The following is a 21,498-nucleotide window of genomic DNA, read 5'->3' on the forward strand; positions in this document are numbered from 1 at the left end:
TGCTAATCAGTCAGCACTCAGTAGCAGTAATGCTAATCAGTCAGCACTCAGTAGCTGTAGTGCTAATCAGTCAGCACTCAGTAGCAGTAGTGCTAATCAGTCAGCAGTCAGTAGCAGTAGTGCTAATCAGTCAGCACTCAGTAGCTGTAGTGCTAATCAGTCAGCACTCAGTAGCAGTAATGCTAATCAGTCAGCACTCAGTAGCAGTAGTGCTAATCAGTCAGCACTCAGTAGCAGTAGTGCTAATTAGTCAGCACTCAGTAGCAGTAGTGCTAATCAGTCAGCAGTCAGTAGCAGTAATGCTAATCAGTTAGCACTCAGTAGTAGTAATGCTAATCAGTCAGCACTCAGTAGCAGTAGTGCTAATCAGTCAGCAGTCAGTAGCAGTAGTGCTAATCAGTCAGCACTCAGTAGCAGTAGTGCTAATCAGTCAGCACTCAGTAGCAGTAGTGCTAATCAGTCAGCAGTCAGTAGCAGTAGTGCTAATCAGTCAGCACTCAGTAGCAGTAGTGCTAATTAGTCAGCACTCAGTAGCAGTAGTGCTAATCAGTCAGCACTCAGTAGTAGTAATGCTAATCAGTCAGCACTCAGTAGCAGTAGTGCTAATTAGTCAGCACTCAGTAGCAGTAGTGCTAATCAGTCAGCACTCAGTAGTAGTAATGCTAATCAGTCAGCACTCAGTAGTAGTAATGCTAATCAGTCAGCACTCAGTAGCAGTAAAACCCGACTGCTGTAGAAAAAGAACATCCAGGTGATTTTCTTTGCTGTTTTAGTGAAATATATTCTTCTACTTTCTAACATTAAAGGAAAGTTCTGTGTCTGTGATTAGAAGCTATTTAACCTGTAGGTTTTTAGCCGTTTAGCTCCATTCACTGAGGACTCGAAATGATTCGAACACCTCTGGTCAAATGGCATGTTTTGTTGATTTAAGTGAAAATACGTTAACACATCCTCTACAGGGAAAACTGAAGTGATACTCAAATGTGTCAGTGCACATTTTTAACCTATTGATCAAAGAAAACAATATCTAAAATATGCCACAGGCCATTTTACATTAAATTTCTTATTAGTATGTTAAACTGAGTAAATTTAACCCCCTGGAATTACTACTTCACTCTAAAGTGGCCACTTTACTCCTTGTCTACTACTAAAAGCACTTAGAACAAAAGTAAACAGACACAGTAAACATCTAGAAATAAATCCAATAATAGTTTAACAAGAGTTCTGTGAGGTCTCGTTATTTAGATGTATTGACTAGATTAAGGATGATTTCACTCGCTGAAGCACCTTTTTGCAGTGAAGGACAAAGTGAAGGTTTCCCCTCTGTTTCCCCTCCTTTTCCTCCCTCATTCTTCCGGAAGTCCAGGTAGATGGACCGCTTTCATTTCACATCAGAAAGGCAGGTTTTTTTTTAAACAATGACAAACGATAAAGAAATGAAGAACAAAAAAAAATATATATATATATTAAAAAAAAAAGAAATAATAATAATAATAATAATAATAGTAATAATAGTTAGATTCTATGGAGGTCAGGCTCCTTCTCTTCCCTTTCCTCGCCTCCGCTTCTCCCGCCTCGATCTATTCAGAAGTCCATGGAGATGGACCGCTGGCCCTGGTCGGCCACGGCGGCGCTGTTACTACGTGCGACGCTGCCGTGGTTACGGATGCTGATGCTGCCGCAGCCGCTGCCGATGCTCCCTGTGGCCCCGCCCCTCACGTAAATCTCGCAGGGGATTTCCTCCATCACTCGGTCTTCGATGACCTGCTCGGCGCACTCGTGAGTCTGTTTGTAGCCGTAGCAGCTTTTCTTGTAGCTGCCGGTGCCGCTGCCGCTGCTGCTGCTGTTGAAGGTCTTCATGGGCGGAGGAGGTTTGGAGAAGTCGTTGTGGTAGGACAGCTCCATGGAGCTCAGCGTGGAGCGGCTCTGCTTGGCACTGGGTGGCACCTGAGCACCGCAGTGATGCTCGTGGACGCACCGGGACACGGTGGAGGAACGCCGCAGCTTATGGAAGCTCTCCAGCTCCTCGGAAAGCTCGGCCAGATCTGAGGACAGCTCCTTGTCCCGCAGCGAGAAGAGCTCATAGTGTGGAGGGTCGAAGACCTCCTGGAAGCCGGCCTTGTTGAAAACAGCCGGACGCCGCGCCACCACCTTCTTACGGGGCTGCTTCATCTGCACCAGGATGGAGATGATGAGCAGCACCAGAACCACGCCGGAGGAGATGCCGATGACAGTGCCGTGGGTTTTGGTGATCTGGTGGAAAAGGCCTTTAGACTTCTTCTCTGTTGGATGAACATACAGTCATTCAGATTAAGAATTTAATGCTATTTCATATGCAGTGAAAACTTAATCCTATAATACAGTTCAGACTATACACCAAAATTGGTCCGTTGTATGAACAATAAGCACAGTTTTGCTAGAAAAGCCCTGTTGTCTGATTATGAACCAGTAAAAGGAAAGTATTTTTGAATGTAATTAAAAATACATGCAGCATTTTATGACAACAAGATGTTATTAAATGATCAACAAAATATTGTCATTATCTACTTAGAGTTTTATCAAAATATTCTCCATTCTCTACATTTGTCAACACTTTTGAAATACAGGGCATTCTGGATATTAATTTCATTACAATTTAATCTCATATCAATTCTTCTTTTTTATACCTTCTTACTAATTATTTGAAACCTGTAAAGTTGCACAGACTAGCAATACATTACCATAATCAGTGCAAGCATAAGATATGTAAGCACCTTATATGTATATCTGAATTATACATATATTAAAAAAGAACACTAAAGGCAGCAGAGTTTGATTACTCATTTAATCAAATAATAGTCAATAATTGAATCAATAATAGAAGCATTCACTCTGTTTGTAACTAGATTTTGGCCGACTGAAGGTCGTCCTACAGTGAGAGGCTGTGGATTTTATAAGCTTCCACTATAACTGTGCCACACTTCACCTAAACTCTCCTCATAAGAAAATTATGTAATGGTTGAAAGTGGCTGCAGGCAAAGTTCATTCTGCAAATGTCAGTTCAGTTTCTTAGTCTGAGAACATCAGCCAGGCCTAAAAACACACACATACTCACCCTTGCAGTGGTTTTCATCCCAAGGGTACACGCAGTTCTGCACGCCATTGCACACCAGCGAATTGTTGATGCACATGTTGCTGTGGCAGAAGAAGGTGTTGCCAGAGCAAGGAGCTGAAAAACAGAGGTTTTAGAGCCATGTTAGATGTTCTGGAGGTGTGTTAGATGTTTTTGGGACGTGTTAGTTGTTTTCAGGACGTGTTAGATGTTATAGAGACATGCTAAATGTTTTAGAGATATGTTAGATGTTCTGGAGATGTGTTAGATGTTATAGAGACGTGTTAGTTGTTTTCAGGACGTGTTAGATGTTATAGAGACATGTTAAAGGTTTTAGAGATATGTTAGATGTTCTAGAGATGTGTTAGATGTTTTCGAGACGTGTTAGGTGTTTTAGACCTAGACCACTAGACTAGACCACTGCTCTACACTGTAAGAGCTACCACTAAACAGTGTATCTAATGCTGGTCAGACATTAGAAGGAGCTCCCGGATGAGTCCAAAATGAGTCCAAGGGGATCCTCTGGAGCTTTTGTGCAAAATTATAGTGTGTAAATATTTAATCCTTTTATATAGACAATTACACAAATTTTCCCAACACAGAACTGCATATAATATTTAAACACTGCTGTTATATTTTTGAGAGCTTTAAAATTGCAGTTATAGGACTTTATAACAGTGACTTATGAACATTCATGACATCAGTGAATGTGAACAGCTTCACTAAGCAAGTTCACCCACCAATCAGCACTCAATAGCAGTAACGCCAACCAATCAGCTCTCAGTAGCAGTGATGTTAGTGTCCTGTTGCCCAAGATAAATGTAAGCTTTCTTTCATTTTCAGCTAATTACATCCTTCTACTTTCCACAGTTCATCTTTCTGCAGCCCCCTAGTGGCCGTTCTGCCCTCAGAGTGGACGTTGACTGTTATTTAATACAGTGAAATAAAACATTATTCCTATCTGTAATCAGAGAAACTAAGGTTCTGTTATCTCTCTGAAATGCTGGGACTCTGTGTTGAGCTGCTAGTGAGCAATGAAAGGTGAAGGGGGATTGGTGAAAACCCATTGCTGTGAAAAACTATTCAAACCTCTCCACAAAGACAGGTGTGCCAAGAAAAAACAGACAACAGCAGCTTTCTTTACATTAAACAACCCGGCACGACTGACACAACAAAAAGAGTTTCAACTCAATAATAACACTTTTGCTCGCCAATGACGACGAAAATCCATCTCACTTCTGGTTTTGTAAATCATTGTGTTTCCATCATATATATTTATATATATTGTCGCTTGTATCAACAGAAATGATCCAAAAGTACTTGGAAAAAAAACTGTAGTTGCATTAAATTCTATTACAAGTTAATAAAGTTTTTCTTTCTCCTGTAAAGCTCCCATTTTGGAGATATGAGCGACAAACAGCGACGATATATTAAAGTAACACTACCGAGGAAAAAAGCACAGCTGGACTGAGGGACCACCTCTTTTATGGCTGCTATAAACAAGGGTTAATTAAGTATCGCATTAACGGCTGTTAAATGTTACGTTTTTTGTTGTTTGTGCTGCTTTTCTCTGAATGGAACTGTAATTTTTCTAGTTTTCTGTTCTTTTTTCCCTGTTTTATGTTGATATTCATTGGTAGGCATGTTAGTGGTGGTTTGTACAGTTACAGCAAATTGTCCTGTAAAATGTCCCGTTTACGACACATTTGCAAAGAGGTCTGGGTGCCTCAGAAAGCCAACTCTACTTTTTTTACAACAGGATCCAATTGTATGAGGTCTTTTATGACGGCACCAAGGGTCCAGAAGGGCATCTATGCCGAGGTATAAGAGCTGTGTGTCTGAACTGTTCAGACTGGGTGAAGATTAGCAGAGGTGGACAGAGCGCTCTTCAAATATTCTGCGAACCCTGGTCTCCCGACTCTCTGTCTGTGGTCAGATCAAAGACTGACATCAGAGGCGTCCTCTAGCGTTTTGCGGTCTTGTTCTGGTATAATGAGAGAAATAAGAAGGCTCCCTTGGACTGAATCTGGAATTTTCCGTCAGTGATCCCTTCACAGATGTGGAGCATCCAGTTTGCCGTGGTCCGTGTACCGTCACAATATAAACGCAGCGTATTTGATGAGGACTGTCCAAACACACCATTAGCCATGCAGGACGAGAGCTCCTGGCCCAGGTTAGTTAGCACAGCTCGTGTTCAGCATTCTGCAGGGTTCTGATTGGGGTTCAGGTGAGAGAGAGGGAGATAACGCATGCTCTTCACGTATAGAGGTAGACCACTCCACCAGTGTGGGTGTAAGTGTTTCTGACAGCAGGATGAAGAGGGTCGTAATGCTCCCCCGTCTCCCTGCAGGATCCGCCGCTCTCTCGCTCGCTGCTCACTTCCAAACTCATTAGCCGCCACTCGCCTTCAAACGAGCACTTCTCCCCATCTCCCACCCAGCCTCCATCATGCTCAGGCCGAGGGGGGGCTCGCTTTCTCCAGGTTCGCTCTCCTCTTTCTGTCTGCTTAGCGGAAGCCCATTCAGTCTGACAGCCGGAGCGGGACACTGGTTCACCGCCTCATAAAGATTAATGTGTCTCTTTCAGCCTTTAGATTACACTTTGTTCCTCCGGCTCACAGTAACACATGCAGCTCCTGCTGCCAAAACCACTAAACACAACTCACAACCAGCCTCAGATCCGCTTCACGCCGCCTGACTTTCTGTCCAGAGAAAAACACCGTAGAGGACATTAAGCTCAGCAGAAAATCTGCATTCTAGTAATGGGAGAGAGAGAGAGAGAGAGAGAGAGAGAGAGAGAGAGAGAGAGGGAGGGAGAGAGAGAGAGAAGAAAGATGGAGAGAGAGAGAGAAGAGAGAGAAGAGAGAGAGAGAGAGAGAGAGAAGAGAGAGAGGGACAGAGAGAAGAAAGACAGAGTGAGAGAGAGAAAGAAGAAAGAGAGAGGAGAGAGTGCGGAGAGAGTGGAGAGAGTGAGGAGAGAGAAGAAAGAGGAGAGAGTGAGGAGAGACAGTGACGAGAGAGTGAAAGGAGAGTGAGGAGAGAGTGAAAGAGAGACTGAGGACAGAAAGTGAGAGGAAAGAGTGAAGAGAGAGTGAGGTGAGAGAAGAGAGAATGAGGAGAGAGAGAGAACAGAGGAGAGAGTGAAGAGAGAGTGAGTTGAGAGAAGAAAGAGTGAGGAGAGAGAGAGAGAGTGAAGAGAGTGAGTAGAGAGAGTGAGAGGAGAGAGAACAGAAAGAGGAGAGTGAGGAGAGAGAGTGAGTAGAGTGAGTGAGAGGAGAGAGTGAGAAGAGAGCGAGTGAGAGGAGAGAGTTAGGAGAGAGTGAGAGGAGAGAGTGAGAAGAGAGAGAATTAGAGGAGAGAGTGAGAAGAGAGAGAATTAGAGGAGAGAGTGAGGAGAGAAAGTGAGGACAGAGAGGAGAGAGAGTGAAGAGAGTGAGGAGTGAGAGGAGAGAGAGTGAGGAGAGAGAATTAGAGGAGAGAGTTGAGAGAGTGAGGAGAGAGTGAAGAGAGAGGAGAGAAAGTCAGAGGAGAGAGTGAAGAGAGTGAGGAGAGAGAGTGAGAGGAGAGAGAATTAGAGGAGAGAGTTAGGAGAGAAAGTGAAGAGAGTGAGGAGAGAGTGAAGACAGAGAGGAGAGAGAGTGAAGTGAGTGAGGAGAGAGAATTAGAGGAGAGAGTTGAGAGAGTGAGGAGAGAGAAGAAAGAGTCAGATGATAGAGTGAATAGAGAGTGTGAGGAGAGAGTGAGGAGAGAGAATTAGAGGAGAGAGTGAGGAGAGAGTGAAGAGAGTGAGGAGAGAGAGTGAGGAGAGATTGAAGAGAGAGTGAGGAGAGAGAGTGAGGAGAGAGTGAGAGGAGAAAGTGAGGAGAGAGTGAAGAGAGAGCAAGGAGAGAGTGAAGAGAGAGAGAGTGAAGAGAGAGTGAGGAGAGAGAGTGAAGAGAGTATGAGGAGAGAGAGTGAAGAGAGAGTGAGGAGAGAGAGTGAGACAGTCTGTGTGAGCCTGAGAGCAGCTCTGTGTAAGAGGCAGCTCGTGCTCTGCTTGATTGATGAAGGATATAAATCCGGCTCTGCCTGCCGACCTGTTTGGGAGTGCAGTGCGTTTGTTTTCCCGTTTCCGTGATGAAAGCGGCTCCGGGCCAGCGGAGCGCCGTGCTTTCGGATGCATTAGCGTTCAGAGCTGCCAACCGATTCAGCAACTCATTTCTCTGATTATCCAGGCATTTAACAAAAATATTACAGGCCAGTGTTCGCTCCACAGTAATTATCCACAGCCCACGTACAACCTTTACAGAATCCACGGCCCTGAGACGCTAGAAAGTGGAAGGCAAATCGCACACTGTTCCCCTCTGAATGAGGGAAAACCTCATTTAGCTTTTTTCATTCATCAATGCCAGATAAATAATTCCCCTTTTCCATTAGGCGTGACCCATTAGCATGGAAAATGCACCAGGCTTATTTGAATTACATGGCAAAAAGCTGAGGGCGAGTAATGGGCCCTTCGATATCGCTGCTTTTGGACGGCACTAGCTTTAATTAACTTTACACATTTCCAAATGGACGCTGAATGCCGGCATTGTTCTGATCTGCTCGTACAGCATATTGGATTAACAACAATTTACCCAAATTGATGACTTTACTCTTACGTTTTGAACTGGGATCAAACCAACAGATTGTGCAGCGAGCTTAAAAGCAAATGGAAAAGTCCTGCATATTAACATAAAACCCGTCTAATGCTGAGGCAATAATGTAGCCATTTCTGTAGTTTAATCAATAACACTTGAGTTTCGGGCGCTTTATAGCGCATTTGGACTAGCCTAATTCTAAAGCCCCATCATGTGTTTCAAACCCCATCATACGTCTCCTGTATTAACAGCTCAAAAAGTCTGGCTTAATATTCAGGTCTCAATGTTGTACTGATGAAGATACACTATACACGGACAAAAGTACCGGGACACCTACACATCACACCTACAGGAGCTTTTATGAGTCCCATTCTAAATCCATGGGCATTAATATGGAGCTGTTCCCCCTCTGCAGCTACAACAGCTTCCACTCTTCTGTGAGGGCCAGTCAAGCTCTTCCACACCAAACTCAGCCAGCCAGGCCTTTATAGAGCAGCTCTGGTCACTCAGTCATGCTGGAACAGCAAAGGTTCTTCCCCAAACTCTTCCCACAGAGTTGGAAGTGTACAATTGTCCAAAATGTCTTGGTGCTGAGTCATTAAGATTTCCCTCCACTGGAACTAAGGGTTCTAGACCAAATCCTGAAAAACAAGCCGTATCATCATCCCTCCTCCAAACTTTACAGCTGGCACAGTGCAGTCAGGCAGGTAACATTCTCCTGGTGTTCACCAAACCCAGACTCATCCATCAGACTGACAGACAGAGAAGCTGATTGATCACTACACAGAACGTTTCCACTGCTCCAGAGTCCAGTGACGGCTCTCTGTCTATCGGGACTGCAAGGCTATGTGCTTAATTTTATACACCTGTAAGCAATGGGTGTGGCTAAAACACCTGAACTCAATAATTATGAGGAGTGTCCCAATACTTTTGTCTATATAGTGTATAATGATAATAGTAGATATTTCACCCACATCCACAGATGATGTGTCCTTCATAAAGTGTTGACTGAGATCTCTTTGAATTTTCTTTCAATCATCAGATTCATCCACTCAGGGAAGGGGACCGAAGCACAACCCACACTACAAAATGCTCTTTGGCATGCAGTTACACATTTCCACCAGAGAGGTCTCCAAATCCCAAGTCTTACATAATGTAAGTTCCAGAACACTTCTAGTTGTGTATTATATATCATAATATTTCATGTATCATTAACTGACATGAAGACATTCAGCCAATCTTTTGTCAAAATGGTTGAAATGCAGTCTAATAAGTTAGATGCTAATTAGAAGCTCTTAAGATCTTAAGGCAGAATGTAGCGCCTTCTTAGCACATGCTAAGTCCATTTCCACACACATCTGGATTTTTATCTGTGCTTTGGCCTCCTATCCACACCAAGATGGCACTTTTTCGTCACTGGAAATTTTTAAAATGCTTTCCTCTTTGTAAATTTGTGAAAACCCTTGTTGTCGGAGTACTTGTCCGTAACACAGTCTTTGGAAACCTAGAACTATTCTTCACTTTAGAATAAGATTGGTGATTTCTATTGAAGAAAGAATAATAACTTGATGAAAATAAATGGACCCAGTGCTTTGATGGTTGTGTACATGATCATGATGTCTAATACACAAACAAAAGTGCTTTAGAAAATACTTCATTCATCTTAGTTTTTGCTTAATAACGCAGTATTAATAATCCAGTTAATTACCAGCTACTGGCTTGATAAGAGCATCACAAGATCATTAGCATCTTTTTTTCACTCTACAACTGTATAAAATAAAATAATAATACACTAATCTATCTTAAAATGTTGGAAGGATTGTTTCACCTTTAAGCCTTTTGGAGATCAGTCCACCTTCTACTCATTTAACAATTCACAGTAACAGAAATTTTCAAGGGTGCCCAAACTTTTGCATGCCACCATATACACACAAAACAAACCAAAAAAATTATAGATGTACAATTTTGCATTTTGAATTTTTGATAATAAGCATTTTTAGAACAATATGAATTAAGTTCTGAATGTGTGGACATTCGCTCAGAAACCGTCACAGTGCATCCAACAATAAAGGCAGCATGGAGCTTCTCTCACAGAAAGCACAGAAACATGGACATTTTAATCAGAGTATTCTGATTTATCTGCATATACTGCAAAAAATGATATCTTGTCAAGTGAAATTACCTTAAATCTAGTCAATATATCTGATATTTTCCTTTTTGATTGGGTTGTACACTTATTATAAGACTATCTGGCTTATTTCTAGACATAGTTTACTTATTTTAGGTAATTTTATCAAGTAAATTTTATCAAGTAAATTGATCGCACTATACTAGCAGATGTTTTGTTGGTTTCAAGACAAATTTTACCTAATAAAATCACTTAAAACAAGTAAATAATGTCTAGAAATAAGGAAAATAGTCTTAAATTAAGCTTAGAACAATCACAACAGGAGATATATTAGATTTATTCACTATATTTAAGATCATTTTACTTGACAAGAGATGTAAACAGAGTGGTTCAGAGTGGTTTGGTCTGTTCTAGAGGAACTTACTGACTCAGAATTGTTCTCAGTGGTGGTGATAGGAACCAGACGTCCACCTCTAAAAGCTCCCTCACAGAAAGTTACTACATGAAATGGTTATGATCTCACAGCCTGATGTCTGAGACGCTGTTTTACGATAGTTTTAGGGATGTTTTGGCCTTAAACATTTCCTCAAAAACTTGTTTTGTACAGATTTATCACTGTTTTACCATAATTAATATGCCATATAAACACTCAGAAGACTCGTGTAGGTTCACTGGTGGTTTTGGATGGTAAATAAAATGTCTATATTTGTGTTGTAGCCATGGCGACGCCTGGTTCCTATCACCACCACTCTAAAGACATCAGTTAGAGTACGCTTTGGTTAAACATTAAACACGAGCTTTGAGTGTTATCAGCGTTATGGTGTATACAGCCCAAGCTGGGAACTGCATTAGACAAGAGCTGAGCGGTTATAAAACCCTGTTTATTTCTTTGCCTGTAGTGTCCAAACCTGAACTAAAATTGCAGTGCAGCACTGGAGGCAGCAGCGTATCTTTATTTAATGCCTTTATATTTGCAGTCAGGGCTGGCAGTAGCCGAGCACTCCACCTGCCTAGAGCGCATTAAGGGATGAAATATGAATGAGGTTTCGAACTGGCCTGCTGGCTCCGCCGCTTTTTCAGACTGACTGAGTGCTGGCCGGGTCAAAGGTCAGTTTTGGATTAGCCAAAACTGTCAAGCCTTCTCCACGCAGTGTCTCTAGCCTGTAGCTAATGCTATATGCAGTAGGGCTATAATGACACATATGTTTTCACATATATGATATGATTTTCGACTCTGAGGTCAAGATTCAATTCGATTTTCAATATTTTATGTGTTAAAACATCTTAATTCTAAAGAGTTCCAATTATATACACTATATTGCCAAAAGTATTCGGTCGTCTGGCTTCACACGCATATGAACTTGAGTGACGTCTCATTCTTAATCCATAGGGTGTAATATGATGTCGGCCCACCCTTTGCAGCTATAACAGCTTCAACTCTTCTGGGAAGGATTTCCACAAGGGTTAGGAGTGTGTATGGGAATTTTTGCACATTTGTGAGGTCAGACACTGATGTTGGACGAGAAGGCCTGGCTCACAGTCTCCGCTCTAATTCATCCCAAAGGGGTTCTATGGGGTTGAGGTCAGGACTCTGTGCAGGCCAGTCAAGTTCTTCCACACCAAACTGGCTCATCCGTGTCTTTATGGACCTGCTTTGTGCACTGGTGCGCAGTCATGTTGGAGCAGGAAGGGGCCGTCCCCAAACTGTTCCCACAAAGTTGGGAGCATGAAATTGTCCAAAATCTCTTGGTGCTGAAGCTTTAAGAGTTCCTTTCACTGGAACAAAGGGGCCGAGCCCAACTCCTGAAAAACAGCCCCACACCATGATCCCCCCTCCACCAAACTTTACACTCGGCACAATGCAGTCAGACAAGTACCGTCTCCTGGCAACCAGCAAACCCAGACCGAGCTCTTCACTGAGCTCCTGAGAGCGACCCATTCTTTCACTAATGTCTGTAGAAGCAGTCTGCAGGCCTAGATGCTTGGTTTTATACACCTGCGGCTATGGAAGTGATTGGAACACCTGAATTCAGTGATTTGGATGGGTGAGTGAAAACTTTTGGCAATATAGTGTAAGTTCTCCAGTATGTTTTTGTTTTCAATGCCTGCTGTGCTGCCCTTTAACAAAATAAACCCATATCAATATACATATTTAAACTCTAGTCTTATAGAATTGATCTTTTCTTTGCTCAGAAAAAGGCCTAGTCTTTTGAGTGTGTCCATAGCATAAGCCCCACCCACTTTACTCTAAAAAGATCTAAATTTGATCTCTGACTTAACCCGGACCTCCACTAATTTTCCAAAGTTTCAGCATAATCAACTGGTTAAGTTGTAAACAAAGTCACTTCGCATGGTTTGGTGTGAAACGCTCCGTTCTAGTCAGAGTCAGAATTGTTTATAATGGTGGGGATAGGAACCAGATGTCAGAAAAATGTAATGCCTCTGAAAGCTGATTAATTATATTAAGTGACCCTTATTAGTCACACAATGAGAAAACTTAACCTCCGCATTTAATCCATCTGTGCAGTGAAACACCACATACACACTAGTGAGCACACACACACTAGGGGGCACTGAGCACACTTGCCCAGAGCGGTGGGCAGCCCTATCTCCAGCAGTTGGGGGTTAGGTGTCTTGCTCAAGGGCACCTCAGTAACATACTGTCGGCTCTGGGGATCAAACTGGCGACCTTCCGGTCATAGGACTGGTTCCCTAACCTCCAGCCTGCGACTGCCCCAAAGCTAAAGAGCGGCGGAGCTACCTCACCTAAAGCCAGTACAAACAAGGATTATGCATAAGTAGCTTTAAGTCAGAGACACTGATTTATGATCCTTTCAAGAAGGCCTAAAACAAAAAAGGCATTCATGAAGACGGGGTCCGATCAGAGCGTGGTAATGAAAAATAATAAAAAAAGAAAACATTATTTCAGATTTTTAACTATTTTCCATCATCAACATTCGATATAATATGGATCTAAGCTCAAAAGACTTGTGTAGGTTCACTGGTGGTTTTGGATAGTATATAAAATGCCTATATCTGTGTTGTAGTCAAGGCAACCCCTGGTTCCCATCACCACCACTGTAAAGACATCTGAACCATTTCACACCAAACCCACTCTGAATCTCTCTGATTACATCTCATATACTAAAGTATGAAGAAATTGTGAAAAAAAAAAAATTGGATTTTCTATTTATTTTGCAGGATTGGTATTTCTAACAGTAAAATGCAGCGATAATTGAAAAAAAGTATTAATAAAACATGTTAAAAACATAGAATGTCAAGTGGGCTCATTTAAACTGTGCAGCAAAAGCTGATTTACTGTACTGCACTGCACACAAATCAGTAATGCACTGAATTACTCTGATTCAAAAGCACAACATAAACGCATAACATTAGTTCAATATATAATACATTTCGTTCGTCGATATGAATCTAATCAATCCAATGCATTGCCTTCTGGTCTTTTTCAATATCGCTGCTTTTGGACAAGATTGGCTTTAATTCACTTCATTCTTTTCTAAATAGGTGATGACTGCCCAAGTTATAAGCTTCAGATATCAGCCTGCAGTGACAATCTAAAAAGCCTTTAGCAGTGCAGCTCACCATGCAGCAGCACCAACGCACAACACATCTTTAAGTGCATCTATATATCATAAAGATGAATGACAGAACAAAGGCCTAAACATACACACTGGAAAACACACTGAATAAATAAACAGTACATATTTTATGTGCATCTCAACACAAACACATATAGCTGAGAACTGAATCTCAGTGCATGGCGATGGTGAACGTGCCGCCAGGTCAAGCTGTTAGATGATTCAGATTGAATATCACATGAAAGTCAAATAAATAATGTGCACAATGAATCTCTTACGGATCCTGACAGATCAGAGGTGCAACGTAACGGTTAATAATGGCGAGATAACATAAAAATGGAGTTGGAGAGATTTATACTCTTGATATTAAACAAAAAGCATTCACAGCTGTTCCACGTTCCTGATCTAATTCCATGTTGTACTGATTTTCTAAGTAAATAAGTTACAAGTCCTCTACAGAGACACACTCCTGCGCATTTCAATGCACAATTACTGATTGTTTGCTGAATTTCATGGAACCTGTGCAAATGAGTCATTTATATCTGACTTTTACATTTTTTTGTAACATTAAACTCAGATAAAAGCAGAGAAATATAAAAGTTCTGCATTAAAATTTGCAAAAAAAAAAAGCTGTTTTATGTTTTGGATGTGTTGCCTTGTTTACACTTTAACCAACTTTCTGCTTATGATTGTATTTCCCATTCAAAGTTTGGGAACACCTTGGAAATTTTTCCAAGTAATATTTTATTTTCATTGTTAAAAGTAATAAAACACACTGTGGCAGATATTCGGGCATTGTAGCACCACAATTCAGCTTCACGGCTTTATTAGTTTCAGTGAAAGGAACTCTTAAATCTTCAGCACCAAGAGATTTTGGACAATTTCACGCTCCCAACTTTGTGGGAGCAGTTTGGGGACGGCCCCTTCCTGTTCCAACATGACTGCGCACCAGTGCACAAAGCAGGTCCATAAAGACGTGGATGAGCCAGTTTGGTGTGGAAGAACTTGACTGGCCTGCACAGAGTCCTGACCTCAACCCCATAGAACACCTTTGGGATGAATTAGAGCGGAGACTGTGAGCCAGACCTTCTCGTCCAACATCAGTGTCTGACCTCACAAATGCACTTCTGGAAGAACGGCCAAAAATTCCCATAAACACACTCCTAACCCTTGTGGAAAGCCTTCCCAGAAGAGTTGAAGCTGTTATAGCTGCAAAGGGTGGGCCGACATCATATTAAACCCTATGGATTAAGAATGAGACGTCACTCAAGTTCATATGTGTGTGAAGGTAGACAAGCGAATACTTTTGGCTATATATATATATATATCAATTTCAGTTTTTGACATAGTTTGAAAATGCCTGTTGCCCTTTGTGTGTAAATCTCCTGATAAATAGACCAAAATAAATGGCCCAAAAGGACTTTTCTTTTTTTGGTTCCATTGACTTACATTAAAAGTAAATTATGTTTTTTCCTTCTCCTGCAAAGTTACTATTTTGGAGCTATATATTTATGTATAAGACACAGAAAAGAGGGATAAACAAAGGGTGGAATGATCATGTAAAAATTTATTATGACTTTTTAACACATAAAACCACACGAACATTATAAGTGGGCTTATAAGTGGAAAAAATCTCAGAAAAATGTAGGAAGCTGCCACTTTAATGGACCCAGTGGATCTGAAGCTTGTACGTGTTCCTATATGTTGTATGTCTTGTGTTTAAATTTATGTTTGTTGTTGTTTTACTAATCCTGTGCAAGCCGGAGACTCGGAAATGGGTAATAAAGCTGGGCTTTATTCTAATGTTCATTATTCTTTATTATAACTGTAAGGAGTGACTGTTACTCACGGTCCACGAAGGAGGTGAAGAGCATGCGGAAGCGGCTGAGCCTGCTGGTTTCGTCGGCCCACATGCGGACCACGCCCACGCCGGTCTCCAGCATGACGTCGTTGGCCACGGTGCTGCAGAACTTGGCCTTCAGGTTCTCGATGGCGCTGCTACCGTCATAAACGGCAACAAAGTTCCTCTTGCACTCGTTCGAGTTCTCCATCTGGTACTCCAGGAAGCGCAGGTATATCTGCAGGCGTGAAAATAACAGTCTAAGGTGAGCAAGCAATGCAGATCGTCCTGCGGAACGACGGGTCGGCATTTGAAAATACGAGGTGCGAGGAACTTTCGAGGGATGATTCATTGCCTGAGAAACATGAGCTGCTTTGAGGTCATCTCTGACGCAGGCTGAGCTGAACTCTAAGAAATACATAATCAGTGAAGCTTTAAGCAGAAAAAACCCGGCAAAACCCTCCTGAGATTTCATACTGCATATTTTATAACACAGAGAGATGCAGGTGAATCCTATCCTAAGAAGTAAAATCACAAATTCTGTCTAGCCGTGCTACTACATGGTGTCTCTTTGGGAATGTTTTTTTCTGACGTGTTTTTTGGAGCACGTTCTCGTCTTGCTGGTGTGTGTGTGTGTGTGTGTGTGTGTGTAATCCCTGAGCAATCTTACATAACCACCCCCTCCCGCCCCCCAACACCCCCCAGTCTTATTCCTGCTGGTGCTGATTCTGCTCTTCAGCTATTTCTGCATCATTGGCCTAATACCTGCTACGGCTGCACTGCTAATTTCAGCTCCCCTTCAAAAGTTTCTTCAGACAGGGTCAGGGGGTCCTGATGGTCCCCTGAGGGCTAATCAAGGCCAGCTTTCTAGTGGTCGGGGATGTGTCTAAGCGGAAAAGAGCAGATCAACTGGTGTCAGACGGATGTGGAGAAGGTCACCTTGGAATGAGGAGGCGCTCGGATCGTCCAGATGCAGTCCAGAGCTTCCCCGACTTTGACCTTCTCCTCCTCGTCCACTTGGCTGGAGCGCACAAAGCCGTCTGAGCCGCTGACTTCAAATTGGCAGTCTGATTAACAGGAATGGACAGAGAGAGAGGATGGACAGCCTGAGCCGGATGATCTATAGGCTCTAATAAACTGTCTCCAGTCAAAATGGCCATTAAGTACAAATTATTCGTTTTTAGGCATCAGGACACAATCAGAAAACAACCCCAGTCTCCAACAACGAATGATCTAAAAATGTAATAACATTTTTTCAGCATTTAGTGAGGCGTTCTCTCCCTTCATTCCAGCTTCCACTCTTTTCAGAAGACTCACTTTCAGCTCCTCAAAGAACCTGCAGACACGCCTCCAAAGCTCAGTCTTAGAAGCTGGTTGATTTTCTGAACTAATCAAACCCATTCAGTGGTGCTGAGGTCTGGACTCTGGGGTGGTCAGTCCATCGTCCAGCTTCTTTGTTTGGTGTTTCTGTCTCCTTTTCTCAGTGAGGTTCTTCTTGATCAGCTACACGTCCTTTCAGACCCACAGCGCTGAGTGGTCTTCTCACAGTGGAAGGATGGACAGAAACACCTGTGGATGTTTTCAGATCTGAAGCAGCTTGATTTTCTCCTCTCTCTCAGAGATGGAAGCTTTCAGTGCTGCTTATCTGATGGGGGCAGTTTTGGGGTCGACCAGGTCTTCCAGGTGGTTGTTAGGAGCCACATTTTCTCTGTAGATTTGAATCAGTTTTTGAACTCTAATCTAACATCTAATGTCCTCAGAGATAATGGCCATTTTGACTGAAATTTAATTAAAATACCTATATATAAAAATGTGTCCAGTTTATAATATATATCTCAAAACGTTGCACCTCAAAAATAGAAACGTTACAAGAGAAGCAAAAAACTTCACTTTTAATGTAGGTCAATGGGACCAAAAGAACCACGTCATTTTGGACCGTTTCTTTTAGTCCATTCTTCATTAAATTTACACATAATGTAAAAAAGAACAGGTATTTTCAAATTACGTCAAAAACTGAAAAATGGTTTTGTTCCGACAGCAATGATATGTAAGTACCTTTATATAATAATAAAAATATACCCCTGTCGGGAGGGAGCAAAACCTCATATCTCCAGTTTCTTACATAATTCAAAAATGCCTGTTGCCCTTTACTCTGTGGCCTAAAATGACGTGGTTCTTGAAAGTAAACTCAGCTTTTGCCATCTCCTGTAAAGTTACCGTTTAGGAGATACGATGTTTTCTTCCGACAGCAGCGATATGTACCTAATCCTAAACCAGGCTCCAATCCACAAACCAAAAACAGGACATTCTCGTCCTAAAACTCACATACACACAAACTAAAGATGTGCGATACAAAGCGAAAAAAGGGGCAGACAGAGAGAATTACAGCGAGAGGAGAAGAGCAGAGACAGAATCAAGCACAAATAGAGGTTGAAGATTGGATGAGATGAAGAGAAATGGTGGAAAAATCGAGGGTGGCAAAAAAAAAAACAAGGCGGTCAGAGAGACAGAATCAGATACACAGTGATAGGTAAGAGGATGGCAGCCAATAGAGGCAGGAGTGGAAGCGCCTCGGTGAAAGATAGCCGGCAGTCAGCCTCACACAACAAAAGACTCTTCAAATGGAGTTGAGCGGCGCAGCGAAAGGATGGAGGAGCGTACCTGGGATTGGATTCAGGAGTCCGCCCACGTGCAGCTTAAAATCTGGGTCTGAAATGATAACACGCACGCTGCATTACTTAGATATCACAGCTTTGAGACAGGCGATAAAATCCTGTTTGAAAGAGCCGCAGGAAAATCTGCTCGCTTGATCTAATGGGCTGTGTTTAGTGTTTGTCTTATTTGACCTGTTTAACACGCAGCACGCTGAAATTGCCCGTGACCGCAGCAAAAGATACGCCGAAATATCTGCTATATTTAGTGTTTAACTGCACTGCAGATTTGGGGCTGATTTAACACACCTGATTGGACTTATCAGCTAATCAGAGCAGGATAAACACTGAAGCCTGCAGTGCTGAGGACATTAAGGACCTGAATTTAACAAGCCTGATTTCAGAATTAAGCTAAAGAGGCAGCACGGTGCTTACAAGAGATGGTTCTCCATTAAACGGTCCTACAGATTGCCGGAGATGGTGCTGTAGAACCTTTTTTGAAAGCGGTTCTATATAGCACTCAAAGGGTTCTTTATTGTTACAAGCTTGACATCGTAATAATAAAAGAACTCTTTTTGGTGCTAAACAGAACCCTTTTCGATTTAGAACCATCTACAATACATTCTGAAGAAGCTTTTTATGATGCACAGAACTCTTTAGTCACGCAAAGGGTTCTTTGAGTGTTTATGGCTCTATATAGAACCATTTCTTTACTAAAGAACCCGTGACAAACCGTCGCTTTTAAGAGAGTGCTGCGGATTTACAGTCAAAAGTACTGAAGTCGAGTGAAAAATCGAATTATCATGCTCTTTACCTCAACATGTTCCTCCACACATTGCCTGCAATTACACATTTCCACCACAGGGGTCTCCAAATACCATTCCCAACTTTACATAGCTTTAAGCCATCTCTGATAGACGTGCTTACGTGGTTTCTGTCATTGTAGACATGCTGTTATCTATAAACATGGACATTTAAAAGAGCATACTGAAGCTGGACTTTTGTCTCTACTTTTGTCCATTTTTCTACAGGAAGATTCACTCGAAAGAGGCCCCGAATATTCTGTTGTAACTCCCGTTAGGACGAAGCCATCTGAACCCCAAAACTATGCTATATATCTTGTTGCATGTGTAATCGACTGCATTACATGCAATGCTGGAAATGATCTCCGTTTTCTGCCAGACGCATTTCGACGCAGGGCTCCATGTATGTTGTTTCATTATGATTACTTCGTCCTAAAGAGAGTTATTACAAAATATTCAGGGCCTCTTTCGAGTGAATCTCCCTGTATAAGCCCTGCAGCTCCAGTTCAGAAGTAAAGAAGGAAACTTTGCCCACCAAACAGGTTTTGGCTTGTCGACTCCATCTGGGTTAAGAGAACAGGGGGGAATCTTGCATGAATTGAATAGTTTTTCCCCCCAAACTATCATTTCAATAAAGCGTTCAGTGCCTTCCTACTAAAGTCTTTTGGTAGTTAAAGCATGTCACCGCTTTAGCTCAGCATTTGAATTGCAGGTGTTTTCACAGGATTATCACTGAAACAAGCCCAAATGTAGCAGATAGCAGTGATTTCTCTCTCTAGCTTACCAGCTATGTAGGTGTATTTGACGCGGAACCCCAGGCCCTCCAGCTCCTCATCAGTGGTGAATTTAATCCACATGAAGCGGCCGGTGGAGGTGACCACACCGGGGCTTTTGGGCCCACAGTAGCGGTTGATGAGCGGAGAGAAGCCAAAGGGGCCATCCCTTATCTCCAGGTGATCAAAACGGCACTCGAACGAGGGCTCGATGTAGTAGTTTTTGTCAAAGACCAGCTGGATTCTCTGGCGAGGGAGTGCTGTGGACAACAGGGAAAAAGCATCTAATTAGTGTTGTCAACATTTTAGATTAAGATTAAGAGACCCTTATTAGTCCCACAATGGGGAAATTTCACCTCCACATTTAACCCATCTGGGCAGTGGAACACCACATACACTCTAGTGAGCACACACACACTAGGGGGCAGTGAGCACACTTGCCCGGAGCGTTGGGCAGCCCAATCCGCAGCACCCAGGGAGCAGTTGGGGGTTAGGTGTCTTGCTCAAGGACGCCTCAGTCATGTGCTGTCGGCTCTGGGGATCGAGCCAGCGACCTTCCGGTCATGAGGCTGGTTCCCTAACCTCCAGCCCACGACTGCCCCTTTTTATGACTTTTACCCAATTTTCTCAGCAATTTAGTTGCTCCACTGGTCAGCCAGGTCTTCTCCAATCCTAGGATCACCTGACGGTACCACGCTGTGAGGGTGGAGGCAAGCACACGCTTCCTCTGAGAGACGCGAAGCACAACCACATCGCAACATCGTTCAACAGGCAACAGAAATGCTCCAAAAAAGGAATTAAAACTGAGGAGCATCGTTTCCACCTCATGTAAAGTTAAAACCTTGTTACACGAGTAACGATTTATTTGATGAAAGCGTGGGAAGCCGTATTTAGGCAGCGTACCACAGCTGCACAGCACAGCATGGGGGGACTTAACCTCTACTGCTGGAAGCCATCATCTTCACATCATGATAAAGCACCCTACAGGAGACTGAGGGGGAGCAGCAATATAATAATAATAATAATAATAATAATAATCTATTCAACCCCCTGCTCACACATACACAAGCATGCAATATTTCTAAAGATGATCTAGTCTGGGCAAACTCTGGTATTGTACTCCAATAAACCAAGGAAATAACCCTAGCGTCCACTTTATTAGAAACGCCTACTTATTTCAGCTTCCTGGCCACTTTATTAGAAATACTTGCTTTATTGCTCCACATGAATGTGTACATGAATAGACTGTAGACAATCTATGCTGCTTATCAGTCCCCCCTCTTCCCCACTCATCATCGGTCACTCTCTGACCACAAGACCTCTCTTGACCAGATACTATGTGATACCATCTGAGTATCTGAGTATTTCAGCACAGCAGTGAAACTGACATGGTGGTGCATGTGCCCACCACCCAAAAATGACTGGACAAGAGCAGCTCTGTGGTCCAAGAGAACTGGCCTGAGCAGGGTTCACAACCCAAATGTTAAGAAGGGCCACTTTGTCCTTTTAACAAAAATCAAACCGCCTTTACCATCTTGGCTTTAAATGTGCCTCAGAATGTGTAAATGTACTAGTACAGGCTAAAAAATATAATATAAACAAAAATGTGGAAGCTTTAAGCTTCAGTTCAGCTACAGCTGCTTTTCTCGCATCTCCAGCAGGAAACTTTTCCGCAAAACTAGAATCTGTTCTTGTAAAACGTCTCTCAATGTTTGACTTTTTACGAGGCTGAAGTCGCTGCTCATTCACCAGCTTCTTGTTTGAATTTTCCCGTTACACCTTAAATGGTGAGGACTTAAATGGAATGTAACTGCTGCACCATATAAGGTGGAACGGGGAATTCAATCAAGAAGCCGGCGAATGAGAAGCAACTTCAAACTCGTGACTTTTTAGTGTTTGTCAGTTTCTTGTTGCAGATTAAACGTATCAGGAAACCAGCTGGAGTGACTATAAACACAAATAAGTCCATTCGTCTCCAAATTATCAACGTTCGTC

At 42.4% G+C, this 21,498-nt stretch overlaps 1 protein-coding gene across 1 annotated transcript in view; it reads right to left on the reverse strand.

Annotated features, from left to right (window-relative positions):
• Nucleotides 1–598: 598 nt before the first annotated feature.
• LOC108439468 (neuropilin and tolloid-like protein 2) overlaps nucleotides 599–21,498 on the reverse strand; it is a 40,145-nt gene continuing 19,245 nt past the window's right edge. Inside the window, exons 4-9 of the mRNA XM_017717905.2 lie at nucleotides 19,515–19,763; nucleotides 17,938–17,985; nucleotides 16,216–16,343; nucleotides 15,286–15,514; nucleotides 3,095–3,208; nucleotides 599–2,282 (exon numbers count right to left, since the gene is read on the reverse strand). Coding sequence (XP_017573394.1) covers nucleotides 1,585–2,282; nucleotides 3,095–3,208; nucleotides 15,286–15,514; nucleotides 16,216–16,343; nucleotides 17,938–17,985; nucleotides 19,515–19,763 — 1,466 coding nt within the window. The 3' untranslated portion in view covers nucleotides 599–1,584. The remainder of the gene's footprint in view (nucleotides 2,283–3,094; nucleotides 3,209–15,285; nucleotides 15,515–16,215; nucleotides 16,344–17,937; nucleotides 17,986–19,514; nucleotides 19,764–21,498) is intronic.

Source organism: Pygocentrus nattereri, chromosome 25 (assembly GCF_015220715.1).
Source record: "Pygocentrus nattereri isolate fPygNat1 chromosome 25, fPygNat1.pri, whole genome shotgun sequence".
Classification (NCBI taxonomy): domain Eukaryota; kingdom Metazoa; phylum Chordata; class Actinopteri; order Characiformes; family Serrasalmidae; genus Pygocentrus; species Pygocentrus nattereri.